The sequence below is a fragment of the Copadichromis virginalis genome, linkage group LG8 (genome assembly GCF_057382275.1).
Source record: "Copadichromis virginalis isolate Kocher_CV1m ecotype Utaka linkage group LG8, C_Virginalis_male_GT1.1, whole genome shotgun sequence".
NCBI classification, from domain to species: domain Eukaryota; kingdom Metazoa; phylum Chordata; class Actinopteri; order Cichliformes; family Cichlidae; genus Copadichromis; species Copadichromis virginalis.
In genome coordinates, this window is record NC_140625.1 from 7,697,962 (window position 1) to 7,715,639 (window position 17,678).

The window sequence follows — 17,678 nt, forward strand, 5'->3', positions numbered from 1 at the left end:
ATGTGTGAGGCGCGTACAGAGTGCTGATTGGTTCAAACTGCTTACGTCATTTTTGTGCGATTACTACTGTCGCGAGGAAAAAATGTAAGTGAACGCAGTCGTTTTAATTTGTTTCTCTTTTGTATTTGGCTTATAAATTGCAAATCACTACACGAAAGTGTTAACGCGAAAGGTACTGCTTTTAGCTTTACACGAAATTGTTAATAAGCAAACACAATATACAGCCATATTATTATTATTTATATATTTAACCAACGGTAAGCTAGCTAACTTTTGAGCTAGCTTGATTTTGTTTTGCATTTTCTATGAGTAGATATACTGTGGCCACTCAGCATTTGTCCTCATTCTTAAAAATGCATATGTGGCGATTACAGAAATGTGTTGCAGAACTGCTCAAAGAGCAAATGAACGAGGGTTCGCGAGTTTCCTACAGAATAATAACAACAAAAGGAAGTTCGTTTTCTCCCCCTAACACAGAACTATTGGTAGCATCTATTTGACAAATCGACTAAATTAATTTGTAGCTCATGTCAAAAGCGCAAAGAATTATGCTTCCATAAACAAGCGGTCATTCTTACCTCAGTGTTGGAAAAAGTGACGATGCAGATGCTTTTGCACAGAGACGGAAAGACGTTACTTTAGCATCCCTGTAGTTACATCAGTGGAATATTATTTAACTGAGAATAAAGATCCTTTTCCCTCATATACCTCAGAGTGTTAGTTACCTTTAACAACTGGGATGTGATCAATAGCAGGCAAAGAGTTAAAAATGGAGAAATGACGAACGTGTTCAACATAGTCTGACTAAGCCAAAAGTTTTGGAATTTTGATTTAATAATTAAAACTATGATAAAGGGGAAAATCCAAAAAAGTATCAGTAATATAGGTAATCAAGATTTAGGTTCAAAAAGCTAGAAAGGGACAATATAATTCAGTAAAAATGTAAGATTATTTACAGCCACTTATAACCGTACTGCCAAAATACTGTAAATTTCAACGGTGGCTATGAAGATAATGTATGTGTGTAAAAACATAGAAAGATGAAGAAAATTTGCAGGTCCAAAATATAATATAATATATTTCAGTGCAGCATATTTTGAAGCCACCTAACAGTTTTACCAGTGTTTGTTTAAAGTTAAAAACTGCCTGTCCAATAAAACAAAGAAAAAAGTATAGTCAAACAGTATTTGTTGGAAAAAGTTTATTATTAATTTTCACTATGACATAATCTTATCATTTCAAGTAAAATGAGGTTTGCCTTCAAAAAATATTAAAAAGCTGTAGTTTGAGTTTCCCTTCTCTTCTTTTCTTGAGTTACATCTCACATATAGACCAGCTCAGCTTCAAGCCTCTTTTACTCCAGTTTTGTTTTCCTTACTTTTATACTTTGCAAGTCTGCTTGGGTCCCGCTGATGTAAATTTTTGGAAAGGTAGTGCAGATGTTAACCTCATGTTATCATATGACGTGAAGGACAATAAAGCTCCTTGAATCCTTGAGATTTTAAATAACCTTACCAAAATTATAAAAAAAAGTTGTGCAGGCTAAAATAGAAATGTTCCTTCAAAATCTAGTCCGTAAAGGCCTGTAATGTAGTGGGGATGGAGCCGGACTCCCTTAAGGTGGTGTCAGAGAGGCGGATGTTGTCCAAGATGAGGACAATGCTGGACAATACAGCCCATCCACTCTATGACAGGAGCACGTTCACTTAGAGACTGAGTTACCCAAATGCACCGCTTAATAACACAGGAAATCATTCCTGCCTGTCAGTTTGCATGGTTTGATGTTACTGTATGCAAATGATAATCTATTTTGGCACAGTGCAAAGGTGTTGGGGATGTCTGGCACCCTAAATCTTAGATCTTTTTTGTTTTTTTCTCCTTTAACAGGGCGCCTTCTCCAACAAAAAGGAAGGACGATGACAAGAGCAAACAGCGCAGCAAGGACAAGTCAGGAGCCACTAAAGAGGGAGCTGACAAAGGCCGGGGCCGAGACAAGAACCGCACCCGACGCAGCGCTTCTAGCAGGAGCAGCAGGTCAGATCACTAACCACCTGTTCCCCTCTGGTTTGAATGAGAGTTAGCTCATTTTAATTAAAGCTTTGGGACCAAACCCTTCTATTGCTCCCCTCAGCAGATCATCCATTTAAAAATAAATAAATAAATAAAAAATTATCATAATGTTCTCTTTAGGTCGAGCTCCAGCTCCAGCAGCAGCAGCTCAGGTTCCAGCTCTGGCTCCTCCAGCGGCTCAAGCTCCTCTGCCTCCAGTCACTCTGGCTCCTCCAGCTCCCGCTCTTCTTCCTCCTCATCTTCATCATCCTCACCCAGCCCCAGCCGCCAACGCCACAACAACAGACGACGCTCGCGCTCAAAGTATGGAAGCGTTTACTAGGAAGCACCCAAAAAACTAAATGTAGTAAGAGATTAGCAAGAGGTTGTACATTGCCTGTTCAGTGAGTAATCCTCAGTGAGTCTTGGTTCTGGTGATGTTTTCATAAAAAGAACTTAAATGTACTTGAAGAGTTTTCATATTAGACGCTGTCATTAACAGCTCACATGTTAAATTAAAGTCAGATGTGATTGTAGGTCTAAATCGCCAAAGAAGGAAGGCAGGGATCGACGACGCAGGAGTCCCACACCCAAACCGACCAAGGTCTTCCTGGGTCGGCTGACCAGAAACGTCATCAAGGTACATTCTTAACTAGAAGTGCTTAAAAAGATGGGTTTTTTTGTTTGTTTGTTTTTATTGTTATCACACTGGCTCTTTTGCTATGTCACAGAATGTTTTTTGTTTTGCTTTTTTTTTGTCATCCATAACATAAAATTTCAAGTTGATAAGCCGTTAGCTCCACCAATCAGGACCTCTCTGAATATATTTCACTGTTACCCGGAAACAGAAGGTGGAGGCATCAGCTACCAATGCTACAGATGGAGGTCACGAATGAGCAAACTGCTTTCAAAATGGTTTTAAAATGATGACATCCTTGTGTTACTAGTGGAAACATGCTGTTATTATTAGCATTAACAGGAATTTTTCCATGTTTACTATACATATTCCTGATTTTGAGTGCACCTGTGACTGCACCATTTGTGGGTAACTAGGGAATGACGTCATTCACGGAGCTTTCTGATTGGCAGAGCTAACTTGAAATTTCAAATAAACTAAAAATGTAGTTATGGATGTATTTTTTTTCTTTTATCCCCCCCAGTGGTGGAAACTATCTTCCATACTTTTGTATTTAAGTCATAAAAGCAGGGAATCTTTGTGTGATGTATACAAGCAGTGTGCAAATGGATAACCATGAAGCCAGATTTTCTTTCACACCCGATTTCTGTTGATACGTGCGTTACGATAGATCCTGAGGGACTTTAGGACACTGCAGCCAACAGAATAACAAGTAATAAACATACTGCTTAGTCACAGCTTTAAACTGTGAGCAGAGTTTATTTTCACAGTTCTTAAAAAGTTTTTGTGTTTACAGTTTGTATTGAAACTTTTTGTTGATTCAAATGAAGAAGAGGATCGTAGGGATGGTGGAGAGTGCTCACAGGGGACTGATTAAGCCTTTGTTTTGGAGTTTGAGTCAGCAGCATTAAAATCTCTGGTAAACACTGTTAGCTACAAGCACAGTGGCCACATTTCATTTTTGTGAAAACTTAAGATATTTGATCATTTGTAGTTGATTGTAAAGCAAATCTTTGTAGTTGCTTAAAAAAAACAAATGTAGGCTGTAATGAAATGCTTTGCATTTCTATTATTACCTTAATACTTTTACCAGTACGCTCACGAAACAAGCATGGAGTTACTGATTACACTGAATGCGGCTACAAAGAACTGATAAGGTGTTAGCTGCAAGAAGGTATTTCTTACTCTAATAAGTATTAGCAGCCTTTCATTCCCTCAAATCCTGTTTGTTTTCTGTCTCAGTACAGAAACTTGTTCAGTCTTTTCTGGATAATTCTGTGTGTTCCAGAATTTTTAGTACACTCTGGGAGACTGAGAGAGGATTAATGCTGCAGATGATTCAGAGTGTGTAGCTGTCCGCTACACTGTTAATTGCAGAACAGTGGAGCTGCATCTGTGGACCTCTGGAGAAGAGAGGAGGGGTGGCGTGGGGGGTTCTTGATGATTTAATTCATTGGTTTCCCGCTTGATAAATAATAATCATTAAAATATATATTCAGGCTTTCATTCTAATATATATACAAATTTCCTAAATGGCATTCTATAATATGTCATATGTAATGTGTGTCTGTGTGTAACCACATGTATAACTTTTTGTTGGTGATGCTTAGACTGGCCAGTTACACAGAAATGACCCCCAGAATGAACCCAGCCGTCATCCAAATTCAGGTTCAGATTTCTTTACTGTCATTCAGTCAATACATCACAGATGCACTGCTGAACAAAATTAGGATCACAGAAAAACAAACAAAAATCGGAGGTCAGGTCATAGCTGTCACAGAGCCGTACTGTGCTGCACGCCAGTCTGTGATAGCTTTTGCTTAAAGGTAGAAGAGAGACCAGTCTGTGGCAGGGGTGCCTGCTGTCCCTGGTGATCCTTTTTGCCCTTGACAGGTGGCGTTGTTGGGCCAGGCTCCCAACAGGTGGCAGTGAGACCCCATTAATCTCAGCTGCCATCGCCACGCTCCCCAGTGGCTTTCTGTTTGAGGCACTGCTGCTCTCATGCCACAGAGTGTTGGTACACTCTGTGTGGTGGCTCTGTAGGAAGTGGTGAGGACAGATGGGTTAAGATGAGCCTTTTTTTAACCTCGGTAGGAAGTGCAGGAGATTTTTTTTGAAAACATAGGAGATGTGCAGGGGTCACATGAACCCCCATGAATATTATATGAAGCACAGTTTCCACACCAGTGTTGATGATATAGATCGGGCTGCGTATAGTCAAATAACAGCTCTTTGGGGAGGGGGGTTCACTTTCAGAATAAGATTGTCATTGCTGCAAAAAGTTTCACCTCCTTGTAGTCCTTGTTATTATTTTCCTTGTTAAGACTTTGATGAGATGTTGAATTTACAAAGTAGTTTTCTGAGATCATGCAGTGTTGTGGCTGTGAGGTGATCCTGGGGCCTGTTCTTCGTACCTCGCTAAGTAAGTTAGCTGGATTAGATTGTTGACGATTTCGCGTGATCCTGGATCGTTCGGTTCCCCGAAGCTCATCCGGGACTTGCTGTCATAGCAACAGAGCCGTAAGCGTAAACCTGCTCGGGAGCAGGTTTACTTTATGTAAACAGGATTAGATCGCGGCCACGCAGGTATGTCCGCTTCATTTATACGAAAGCAACAGCGATATTCCACCACTGTTTCACCATAAATAAATAACATCAATGTAACTAAAGATAATGCAGCATTTGATCCTTTCATTGATTTCACACAGATACATACAGGTCATATCCTAAAAAAGGGAAATCTACTATTAACATTCTATTACATGTATGTGATTATTACAGATTTAATTCATATTTCAGAGTAGTAATTGCAAATCACTTCGTGTAATCAAGATGAGAGACCACGGCTATAAAAGCCAAGGTGGATTTGGGAAGCCTGTCGCAGCCATGTCCTGTCCGTATACGCGAGCCACCCATTGAGGAAGGTGCAAGATTGATAAGGAGAGTCCTCAGAATTCAGCGTGTATTGCGGGACAGACAGGATCCTTTAGCTCAGCGCGACAGTGTGCTCATTGAGAGATATCGATATTCCCGTGAGGGTATTATTTACTTAACCAACTTGTTGACGAGGGGGTGCAGGACCACCACCTGTCTTTTTTTTTTGCTCTGCCCTTTTCTTGGTTGCTGTTATGAACAAACAAACAGATTATTTCAGGGTCTCTTTCCAAGAGACGAAAAGCAATATAAGTGATAAATATTACCATTCTGTAGAATATTTTTATATTCCACTTTTACTTGTTCCCATGTTCTAGTGGGTCCTGTTGTGGCTCTAATGTGAAAGGGGATATAATATAACATATTATAATATAATGTAATATAATATTGGATAATATAGTGTAATATAATAAATCTATAAATAAATAACAAAGTGACTGAATAGTGGTATTGTCATGCGCTTTGGGTGCCTTGAAAAGCGCTATATAAACCCACTCCATTATTATTGTTATTATTGAATTACTTACGAGTTTAATTTGTCAGCAACTTCCTGCCAGCCCTCTCTCCTTGCTTTTGCAGCCTTTGCAGTGTTCCCTTGCGTTTTAATTAAACTCTGAAACTCCTGAAATCCCTCAATCAAGAGTTCTTGCTCTGCTGCCGGAAAATACCGAGCGCGCCCCTTCGACATTTTCGCAGACCAATCAGCGGGTTGCCGATCAATGTTTCTACTATCGATGCGTAGCCCCTTTTACGACACCCAGTGATGTCACATTACTGCGTCCAGCTGTACTAATCGTCAACAACAGGTGTGTTCGGGGAACCGGATTAGCGAGCTCACGGTTAGCGCGATGGTTTGGTCTTGGATGTGTCATTTGATCTTGGATGTAGTGAGCGACGTACGAAGAACGGGCCCCTGGAGTCTGTAATACATGTAATATCCTGTCCCAGTCTAGTTGTATCTCTATGGTCCTGAAATTGATTCTATAATTTGGGTTTTTGTGACTAAGGGCCTTTTTTGCCACTGATTTTCTTATAGAGGTTGGCTCTTGTAATTCTGAGGGCTGCTTAATCTCCAGAATTAAAAGCAGAGTTTCTGTCATAAGGTTCTCACTCACTCTGATATTGATACTTTTTTTTTCTTCATGCAACCTCAGCCACAACTGGTCATGACAGGTGGCTGTCTCTCCTTGATCCTGGATCTGAGCTCTGAGGTTTCCTCCTGTTAAATTTTTTTTTTTTCTTCCTATTGTCACCAACTGCTTGCTTATAGGGTTTGATTGTTGATGATTTTCTCTGTATTACTGTAGGGTCTTTACCTTACAGTATAAACTACATCCAGGTGACGGTTGTTGTGATTTTGTGGCATATGAATAAAATTGAATTGAAATTTTAGATCTAGCCACATAGAGCCTTAGCATGCTCCTCAGTGTCTGTGTCCTGAGCCCCTCGAAGCACCGATCAGTCTGTGCAAATCCTGCAGTGCTGCTCCATAGTTCTGATGACCAGAGGTCTGTATGCTGGAATTTACAAGACAGAGACGTGGTCTGATGAGTTGATGGTCGGGGCGGAGGACTGAATGCTTTGAATGCTGCTGTTATGTTTCAATAAACACAAGTAGTCAAGTATGATGGACCCTCTAGCTACAAAATCCACGTTGGAAAAAGTGGCGGAGAACTTTTTTCATAACCATTTGTTGGTTGTTTTGTATCAGGTTACTGTCACAGCTTTGTGTCTGTGTAACCGTGGATGTAAAGAACAGTGATGGAAATTACTGAGTTTGCTGAACGGCCAGCATTTAATGGCCAAGTCCTCAGTGTGTGGAGAACAATGTGATAGGCCCTGTTTGTGTCCATGCACCATCTGTTGTTAATGTGGATACCTACTCCACCACCACAAGGAATGCTGCTTCTGTGTGACGTTTTCCCCGCTAAGCCTCATCTGTGTAGTCGTCAGGCTACTGAGACTTTAAATGAGCAAAGATTTCAAGTTCAAGCAGAATGATGAATGAAGTCTGTAATCAGCAACTGACAACCGGGAAACCACAAATGGATCAAAAATCAAAAGAGGGCTCACCAAAGACTTAATCCAGAGATGGGCAAGCAGTGGTCACGTGATCAGGCTAAAAGAATCAGTTCTACCAGGAAGAACAAATTATTTTTGGTTTAGAAGCTGAAAGTTACTCACAATAAAAACAGCAGGTATCTCAAAGGTTTTCTGTGTCTTTTAAAGGAGCACATCCAGGAGATTTTCTCCACATATGGCAAGATCAAGATGATTGAAATGCCCATGAACCGCATGCACCCTCACCTGTCCAAGGGGTACGCCTATGTGGAGTACGAGACCTCCGAAGAGGCAGAGAAGGCTCTGAAGCACATGGACGGAGGTAGGAAGGACTGAAGAGATTGTTTCAGAGCCACGTTCTGAGTCATGTGCTTAAAGTGGATCAACTCTCACCCTGATGTCTTTCAGGTCAGATCGATGGTCAGGAAATCACTGTCACAGCTGTGCTGACTCCCACGGTGCGCCCCCCTCCTCGCAGGCTTTCCCCTCCCCGGAGGATGCCTCCTCCGCCCCCGATGTGGCGCCGGACTCCCCCTCGTATGAGGAGAAGGTAATGAGCAAATGATGGGCACCCACAGTGGAGAAGGGGGAGGAGGAGAGAGGAAACCTTTACCTCTTCTGTTATTTATGTTCTTTTCTCTTAATTTCTCTTTTTCTAGATCTCGGTCTCCACGCCGACGGTCTCCAGTGCGGCGCAGGTCTCGATCGCCTGGCCGCCGCCGCCATCGGTCGCGATCAAGTTCCAACTCCTCGCGCTAGCGATCGTGAAGCCTTTCCTCTCCCTCGCCTCCTCTGAATTTATTCTTTTGTTTTGTCCTTTTGATCAGAGCAACAAAAAATGTGAAAGAAAAATGTTTTTGTGTTGTTACCTTGTTAAGTGGCGAACACAGGAGCACCAAAGTCTTTACCATTTTCCCCAGTAAAGACATTCAGGCGGTGTTTTATGATAATAAGACGTAAGAATTGTGTTGAACTTTAAATGCGTCATTTTTAATACATTGAAACCTTTTCATTATTTTCTAGTATTTTTGTTGTGTTCATGTATTTGAAAACAATAGAAACACAAAACTGTAAAAGAGCCTAAAAGGCAAATCTTCATGTGTCCCCAGTAAGAAAAAAGGCTGTGAGATCAGAATAAAAGAACCTCTTGTATGTTTATGAACCACAGTGGGATTAATATGAAAATTGCAATGCAACCATTTCCTAGTTTTCAAATCATTATTGGACCTCCGTCCTTCAGATTAACAGTTTCCTTCTACTGCCTGTCCCTAATTTCTGTTGTCAGTTATGGTGTTGGGTAGTTACTCAGTCATATGGCAATGAATAGCCATTATTGCCATTGCATTTACAAGTGCTATTAAAGCTTAGATAATCACACTAATCTTTATGTCTATCATATGACCTATCCACAATATTACTGTCTTGTAATCCTGCCACGACCTTAGAATGAATGACTCCGTGATCGTTACTAGATGGGTTGCTGTTGCTCTACCCTGAATGCAATAAGCTCTATTAGATAGATCAGTGAAGACACGACAGGAAAGACATTCTGCAAAGGGCCGCAGGTTGGACTCAAACCTGGGCTTGCCACTCTCAGCCATATGACATGAGGTCACCCGTTCAACATGCTGAGCTAAACCAGCACAAATAAAATCAGTACTTAATTATAGTTCCAAATGAGTTGAAGACATAATTCAGACATGACAAAGACCTGTGGGCTTCCTGTTTTTGTCTGAATTCTGATAAAACTTTTTAGTGGTGTAGTGAGGGGTCAGACTGTTAACTAAATTATATAATAACTAAATGTTAATTTGACCGAGTCTTCAAGGTGAACTCAATGATTTATTGGTTGAAAAATGAGAAAGAGGCTTACAACTGATAAACTATAAGTCTTACGAGTGAGGTAAGTATTAGCATATAGAGAGTATCATATAAAGATTATATATAAAAATTTACAATGTCACATTTGACCTCTGACCTCTCCTTCAATAGATGGATCTGAAGGTCAAAGCAATAATAATGCTGTAGTTATTCAAAGCTGTTTCTTTCTGCCATTGTTTCCATCGACAAGATAAAACTATCTAGGGAGTAATATAAGGGGATTCTAAATATCACATAATTTAGTTTAAAACCACTTCCTTCTATCATCATCATCACTCCCTGAATCCAGAGACTCTTTAGCATCGATATCAGTCATCCAGGTGCTTGGAAGATGACGTAGCAGCTGCGTCAGAAGGATGGACAAATGTCTCACTAACAGTCACAGTAGTGGATGTTTTACTGTCACAACCAGAGCCAAAGACCACAGCTGAATTCCTAAAATATTCACATGAAATCACGCTGGATGCAAACACAACAAACACATCCACACTGCAAAACCTTTCTAACCCTCAGGTTAAAAAAAATCCAGATATAATGAATGACTCTGACATTATGTAAGTTGGCGAGTACTGACAGCTTACGTCATTATTATAGGTACAATCTGTAGGTTAGTGAATTCCCTTCCCTCTCTACTGACTTCTGGTTATATTTTGGGTAAGAATCAGAAGGCTGTTTTCTCCTTTGACATCTCCTTTGCTAAGAACTCATACATTTATTCTGCCACTCTGGCATAAAGGGCTATAATGGACACTGGACTGAATATTAAAAATGCCATATCATGCAATAGGCCTGTAGCGAGTAGGTCACCGGTTATGATCATACTGTAAATCTTTAATTGAGGCTGTCAGAAGCTGGGATGGGACTGACTCACTGTAACAGCAGGTGGTTTTTTTCACCTCGCTTTGTAATGTTGCATCATATTTTATGACATTGTTAATGTAAATTGCCAGTAAATATTCAGCTCAGAATGCTTTTTTGCAACCAGAGGAGCCACCTGCTGCTGGCCTTTAGAAAGTTACATCTCCTATACTTAAACAAATGACTGAGACTATGGCTCCAACATCATCAGATCAGATGAATAATAACCATCAATCAAATCTAGCTTTTTTAACATGCTACTGACAAGATTGCATCATTGTTTTTCAAGGAAACCAAGCAACTTATAGTGACATGGGGACCTCTTTTATAAAGGAGATATACTGGACAATCTATTGCACAACCACACTGAAGTACAGGTGTGTTCCTCTTTCTTCAAAAAGGTCTAATTTATACCACATTGTGTTCCATTATATTCAGCATGTTGTTTTTTTCCTTACTAAAATAAAGATGTTTTCCTGTTAACCGATATACAGAAAAGGTGCCAGCTCTTCCAATACTCAGTAAGATGTTCGCCCATGCTTTCACCGGTAAATAAAATCATGCCCTGTGATAAATGGTCTGCTCCACACAGTTTTACATGTTGAGATTATACGCGTATGATCTGGAGTCAAATATTTGTATTATTTAAAATTTGGGAGTGGGACTTGCATTTTTTAAGCACAGGTGTGCAGCTCATATGAAACTGTACTGCTCAGTACAAACCTCCCTCTGCACTCAGCTGCAGAAATCTGCTGTTGTAACATGATTCAGCAGAAGGCATCAGTATATTCAGGGAGCTTTCTCAGAGGGAAAAAGACAAAGTGATATCTGGGCCTGGGATGTATGTCATTTATTTTATTATGCTGCTGATCCTTCCTGGACAAAGTAAGTCTGTTTCACAACCCTTTGTAGATAACTGTGAATAGGACAGTAACTTGTGGTAAGTCACCCGTGAAATTGTTTAGACGTTTGTAGACGGGATGAAATGAAATCAAATAAAAACACACACAAAAAGCACTTTTGTTCACATGGCGGTTTCATTCTATGATCATATCTACACTTTAATAGACTGCTGTAAAATTGACATGATTTTACATTCTGTAAACAGCAATGCATTCTGGGAGCTTGAGGCAGTTTTTAGCAGTAAATCAAATACACACCTTATTCTGTAAACTTCAAATTCAAACATACACTGTGGGATTATTTTAATTTAATTTAACTTTAATATGTTTTGTTTGTTTGTTTAGGTGCTTAAAATTTGGCATTTCTGAAAGTAATGTGAAACATATGTTGCCACTAGTCGTCTACTACCATGGTAAGGTTAGCTTAATTGATGCTAGTTAAAAACTAACTTGATTATTTCCAATGCCCTCATTAGTGAATGTTGAGGAGCTTTTGGCATTGGCATACATAAGGTAAGCTTTAGGTATGAATTTAGCATTTTATTCATGAAAATTGTCCGCGCAATCCTGTAATTACTGATCTTTATTCCAGTGTTATGGACATATGTCAGCACTAAGTTTAGGTCCATATCTTCTGCCTAATTTACCGCCTCCTGCTCTTGATTCCCTATCTACATGCTCACCTGCAGCCTTCTTTATTGCTTCTCAGGATCTGCTTTCATGTCACCCGTCTAATCCTCAAACTCCCCTGTTTCCTGTTAACAAGGTACTAGTTAGGTACTAGTGCTGCTACCTGCCTCTTCATAGACACTTATCCTAAATACCAAGATGTCTTTTTGTGAAAAGAACTCAAAAATAAAAATAAAACGTATTATGATGAGGTAAACAAAAGTATATAGTTCATTATATGTACACTTGTTTACTGCCTTATCATATGGTAGAGTTTACAGGCTGAAATGTTAGACTTTTAAAGCAAGTAGTCACATGTATTCAAGCATATTGGTTTCAGAATCTGTGCAATTCTTTTGAACCTATTTTAATGGAAACATGTCAAATAACAGCAAAAACCTGACTTGTGTAATATGTTAAAAGTGTGTGTAAAAATAATAATATGTTGGCTTTAGATCATATATTTGTAATCTCCCTGTGAGTTTAAGGCAAGCATGGCCAATCATTATGAACTGCTTTGGCTTTAAAGCATCAGTGTACACAATTCAGTAATTCCTTAAAATCTCCAGAAAACAAATCTAAACAAAAAAATCTGAAAGAGACTTTTGTTTATTTATTCATTTATTTAAAAAAAAAAACCAACAATCATATATGACCCCCTATGAGCAAGCACTTTGGCAACAGTGGGAAGGAAAAACTCCCTTTTAACAGGAAGAAACCTCCGGCAGAACCAGGCTCAGGGAGGGGCGGCCATCTGCTGCGACCGGTTGGGGTGAGAGAAGGAAGAGAGACAGAGGTTAACAACAGATATGATTCAATGCAGAGAGGTCTGTCTATTTGAGACAAAGCCTGTCTGATCTAGGTCTATCAGCTCCGGGATAATTGATTCCAGTCTCTTAGCTAATATTGAAGCAAATAATTTATAGTCCACGTTAAGGATAGAGATTGGCCTATACGAGCTGCATTCTTTTTTATCTTTGCCGTCTTTTGGGATAACTGCTTCTCTCCGAGATTGTGGGGCTACTCCTGTTCTTAGTGTATGATTAAAGCAATTAAGCAGCACTGGTGTTAGTTGCGTCCTAAATGCTTTATACCATTCGGACGGATAACCGTCTGTGCCCGGTGCCTTATTCGCCTTCAGCCTGGAAATGGCTGATGTAGATGTCTTCATTTTTATTTCAAAAAATGATTCTCTAGCGGTGGTTCTCGGCCCAGCTGTGGTTAAAGGTGTGGCGCTTGCCGTTTTCGCAGTTGGTTCTGGCCCTCTTATTTGATGTCGCAAAGATGCTTTCATCTGGCTTCCTCTTAATTGGCAAGATGGAATTTTGTGTCCTGTAGCTAGTGGTTGCGCAGGATGGAGCCATAGAATCGTGGCGTTTCTGCTGGTCATGATCTGACCTTTCATGTTGGTACAGTGTTTCTCTGCGCACATCTTTCCAATTAGTCTTTTTTCTTTTAAGATCTGGGTCACTCGTATCCTTTTCATTTTCCTGCAGGTGCTTTCTTTTACACTGTGCTTTCTTTGGAATTGTCTTAGAATTTTCACTCTGACTGGACCTGACTAAATTGTGGCTGCTCCTCTGAGTTGAATGGGGAGAACCGTTTTGGCTGTGGGGGATCACTTGTGTTTTTCTCTCTGCTGCAGAGGGAGGGAAGTTCCTCTGAGCAGATTGTCTGGTGTCAGAGGTGGGCTTGTGTGCAGACTCTGTCCTGCTGGTATGGAGACTCTGTCCTGGCGTCTCTTTCTTCTTTGTCCTTAAGTAGTTTATGTGCTCATAGCAGGACTCAACATAGGAGCTTCTCTGGCGCATCCATGCAAGGTGGCTCAGTTTTGAAAAGGCATGCTCAAGGACCTGATTGGGTGTTATTCGTTTTCGGGGATCGAGGTGAAGCAAGTGCTTTACCATTTCTACAAACATCAGGATATCACACCTTTTTGCAGTTGCATCTGCATAATCCTCATCTTCAAAGATCTCGGTATATAAGAGTTCATCCAGAGACTTCAATTTTTTAACTCTTTTGTCAACAAACTCAATCCCAAACTCCTGGAAATATTGTTCAGTTGTCTTGAGTTTCCAGTGGTAGATGTTGTCGGAATTGAACTCCCTGCAGAAATACTTTGCAGTCTTTTGCCCACAGTTTAACATTTGCTCTGGGAGTTCTCCTTGAGTCTCCGTTATGTACTTTAGTATGGCATATTCACTGTATCCCGGGTACAGCAAGTAACCAGTGTATAGAGACACTGCCATGCAGCCCAGAGACCATATGTCTATGGCTTCTGTAAATGGAAGCCCCAGAATAATCTCCGGAGACCGGTACGGACGTGTCTGGATGTATGAGCCCACCTTGGCAGCTGAGGTCTCACAGGCCAGACCGAAGTCAATTAGTTTAACTCGGTATGGCTCTTGGGGATTATTCACCAGCATTACGTTCTCTAATTTCAAGTCTGCATGGATTGTTCCAATCGACTTGAGGTGGCTAAGAGCTAAAGCTATCTGTATGACGATGGGGCGAATAGCCTTTAAACTGAGCGGATTGCAATATCTTTCTTGCAATAAGTCAAGAAGACTTTTTTCGAGGAATTCAAATTCAAGGCACAGATGTCCACGGACTGTAAAAGCCTGGTACCATTCGACTATATTGTACTTGCTGGAGTTACAGGCTTTAAGTTTTTGCAGGGCAGCCAGCTCTTGGTTTTTAAACGGGTCTTTTTGGTCCTGATCCTTTATCATTTTAATGGCTACAATCTTTTTGTTAGCCATTTGGACACATTTGGCAACTCTGCCATATGTCCCTTCTCCGACAACACTTATAATTTGGTAGTTGGAGGAGAGCCAGCCACCGGGGACTAACTTGTCCTGGACATTTCCGAAAGACATCTCTGATGCTATCAAAGTGATTAACACTAAAAGTTAGAAGAGTAAAGCAGATTTCACCTCAAAATATTATGAAATAAAATAGATGGTTCTTCTTTCTTCTTCAAAGTGTGAAAAGGTGAAAGGTCTGCTCAAACGGTTTACTGTTAAACTTGGTTCTTGCAGGCGTGACCAAATGTATCTCTGCTTGAACGTTGGAACGTTTGCGAACTGCTGCTGGCTTCAACTGCTGTCAACAAACTGACTGATAACTGCTGATTCTCACTTCTATTTATAGAAAAAGAAGGATCAAAGATTCTAAGACGTTTGTGACATCATCACTCTGTAAGCCATTGAGATTGTGACATCATCTATGAATGGGGATGTTTTTTTTTAAACTGTTTTCAAATTTACTATGTCAGTTAGCTTAGTTTTAGAGCAGTTGGTTAGTTACCACTTTTATATAGCACGTGTGTTCCCAGTTTATATACTTTCCGGTTGTTTGGTAGATTTTAGGTCTTTTTCCACTCAGCAAAAATAATAAAACATACTTGTATGTATTTTTTTTCCTATGGTGTATCCTATGGTATCCTATGGTGTACCCTCGAGGGTCCGGACAGACAGAGGAGGGGAAAACAATGCTATCTGCCTGATGATGAACATTTTCAGAGGCTTTGATCGTGGAAGTGCCCTAAGAGGAAGAAGTACCCATAATCAGAGAATTGAGAGGCTCTGGGGTGATCTGTGGCGAGGAATGACCAATGTGTACTGTGATTTATTTCACCACCTGGAGGAGGAAGGCATCATTGACATTGACAATGAAATGCACCTTTGGGCTCTCCATTACATCTATCTCCCAAGGATCAACAGAGATTTGAAAGACTTCACTCAACAGTGGAACAATCATGGCTTGCGGACAGAGAGACACTTGAACCCATTACAGATTTTTGTCCGAGGCAGCCTCCAGCAACAGGGCCGAGCCTCAACTGCCATGCAGGACATCTTTCAGACCAGAGCAGCTGCTGCTGATGGGACTATTGGTGGGACAGCTGATGGTAGTGTGACAGCCACTGAGAGTGAGACGACTGCTGCTCAGGGCTCAGGTGCAGATTCTGGTGGTGGTGCTGCTGCTCATGGTACAGATGAGCTGGGATTGCTGGTCGACTGGCCTGAGAGGATTACTGTGCCAGACATTGAATTTACTCTGGACGGAACGGTGATGGAGCAAGTGGTAGAACTATTTAATCCACTAAGTGGCACCAGAGGGAGTCATGGTATTGAACTCATATCTGGCTTAATATACTTTCTGGACTCCACATATCACTGAGACAGTTCAATTAATGACTGAAACATAATAGCAGCAAGTGGAAAGACTTCAAAATATCTAGGTGACTGGATACATATAATGTGAAACGTTATGATACGTGTTTACTATGTACCATTGAGTAGTGGTGTAAATGCTGTTAAAATGTTCTGTGTAGATTTCATGATGTAGATGACTGATTTATAATAAGTTACATAATTTCATGAATATATATATAGTTTGTGTTGAAATGTCTTTATTTGAAATGTACATGTGTAAAGTGTAAGAGCTAGTGTCTCGTGAGAATACCCTTAACGAGAGTACACGAGACTTTGCATGGACTGTGAAGGAGCAGATGTCTCTCATGAAGCGATTTTAAGCTAAAAGTTTGCTAAAAGAAAAAGCAACACAAGGACTTAAGGACCTCTTTTCAGGACAAGCAGCCAACGAGGTATTTGTCATTTGAGAAATGTTGTTATTTGTGTTTGGACTTAATATGTGTACTGTAAAGTTGCTAATTGGTTTGTACTGTTCACTCGTGACCAGTTCCCACGGCGTATTGGCATACTGGTGATGGTGAAGCTGAGGAGAGAAGGCCCAAGTAATAAACGCCCGTTTCAAAGAACCGACCTGTGTCTGTGTTGTCGTGAAGAGAGCTACAAGTGGAGATATAAGAACGAGCTGTGTGACACTGACAATAAAAATGTTGAGTGATTTTTAAAGTGTGTAAGATGGAAGTTGTGAAGTTGAAAGTTTACAACTGAAACAATCTCGATAAAGTCAACTTGAATAATCTAAAAGCTACAGCTGTTGATATTGATAAATACAACTATAAAGTATTGACAGTAAATAATTAAAAAACGATAGTAGGTCTTGAAGTGGCTCAGTATAGTGTAGTAGGTATAAAATGGTTTAGCGTGTGTGATGTTGTGACAGTTCACAGCAGAGAAAAATGTTAACATTAGCGAGCAGATTATGTTTTGCTTTGTACAGATTACGCTTTGTACAAACATAGTTCTGAAAATACTGGACTCCGGTGTAAAATGTGAATAAAAAAAAGAGCAAGCAGTGATTTGCAAATGTCAAAGGCAAAGTTTATTCACAGTAGAACATAGAAAACATGTCAAATGTTTACACAGAGACTACGTCGTTAAAAATAAGTCCATTTTAATTTGATGGCAGCAAAATGTTTCAAAACAGCCATTGGGATGGGGCAAGAGAAGGCTGGAAAAAAGTGGTTCTAAAAAGAAACAGCTGCAGGGATATTTTAAGAGTCAGCTACATGATTAGATATTAAAAGAGCATCTTACAGAAGCAGAGTTGCTTTGGAGGAAATGTGGGCAGAGGTTGATCAATCTGCAAAAAACTCCATTAACAAATTGTGCAACAATTTCAGAGTAATGTCCCCAAGTGTAAAGTCTTTAAAATATTCCTGAGATACTGTTAACATTATTAAATTTGAAGGCTATTATACAGTGGTATTACTTTAAACTGAGTAAAACGGTATTTTGGTAAAAGTTAAGGTCTCC

General features: G+C 40.1%; 2 protein-coding genes across 2 annotated transcripts; one reads left to right on the plus strand and one right to left on the minus strand.

The window, feature by feature from the left end:
• Positions 1-2: 2 nt before the first annotated feature.
• LOC146702622 (RNA-binding protein with serine-rich domain 1-like) lies at positions 3-8,843 on the plus strand. Its single transcript, XM_085465547.1, has 7 exons — positions 3-84; positions 1,888-2,034; positions 2,191-2,373; positions 2,587-2,689; positions 7,850-8,003; positions 8,090-8,231; positions 8,341-8,843. Coding segments are annotated over exons 1-7 (831 nt in total). The 5' UTR covers positions 3-82; the 3' UTR covers positions 8,441-8,843.
• A 3,761-nt stretch (positions 8,844-12,604) lies between these two features.
• LOC146702623 (homeodomain-interacting protein kinase 1-like) lies at positions 12,605-15,133 on the minus strand. The gene has a single exon (XM_085465546.1). The coding sequence runs from the start codon at positions 14,868-14,870 to the stop codon at positions 13,185-13,187; it is 1,686 nt and encodes a 561-aa protein (XP_085321672.1). The 5' UTR covers positions 14,871-15,133; the 3' UTR covers positions 12,605-13,184.
• Between the last annotated feature and the right edge of the window lie 2,545 nt (positions 15,134-17,678).

What these genes read in the sequence shown, in the direction of transcription:
- LOC146702623 (XM_085465546.1), bottom strand. Translation starts at nt 14,870, where the DNA reads ATGTCTTTCGGAAATGTCCAGGACAAGTTAGTCCCCGGTGGCTGGCTC.
- LOC146702622 (XM_085465547.1), top strand. An exon ending in GCTTCTAGCAGGAGCAGCAG is followed by an intron (nt 2,035 to 2,190) that starts GTCAGATCACTA and finishes TGTTCTCTTTAG; the next exon opens with GTCGAGCTCCAGCTCCAGCA. An exon ending in TCTGAAGCACATGGACGGAG is followed by an intron (nt 8,004 to 8,089) that starts GTAGGAAGGACT and finishes GATGTCTTTCAG; the next exon opens with GTCAGATCGATGGTCAGGAA.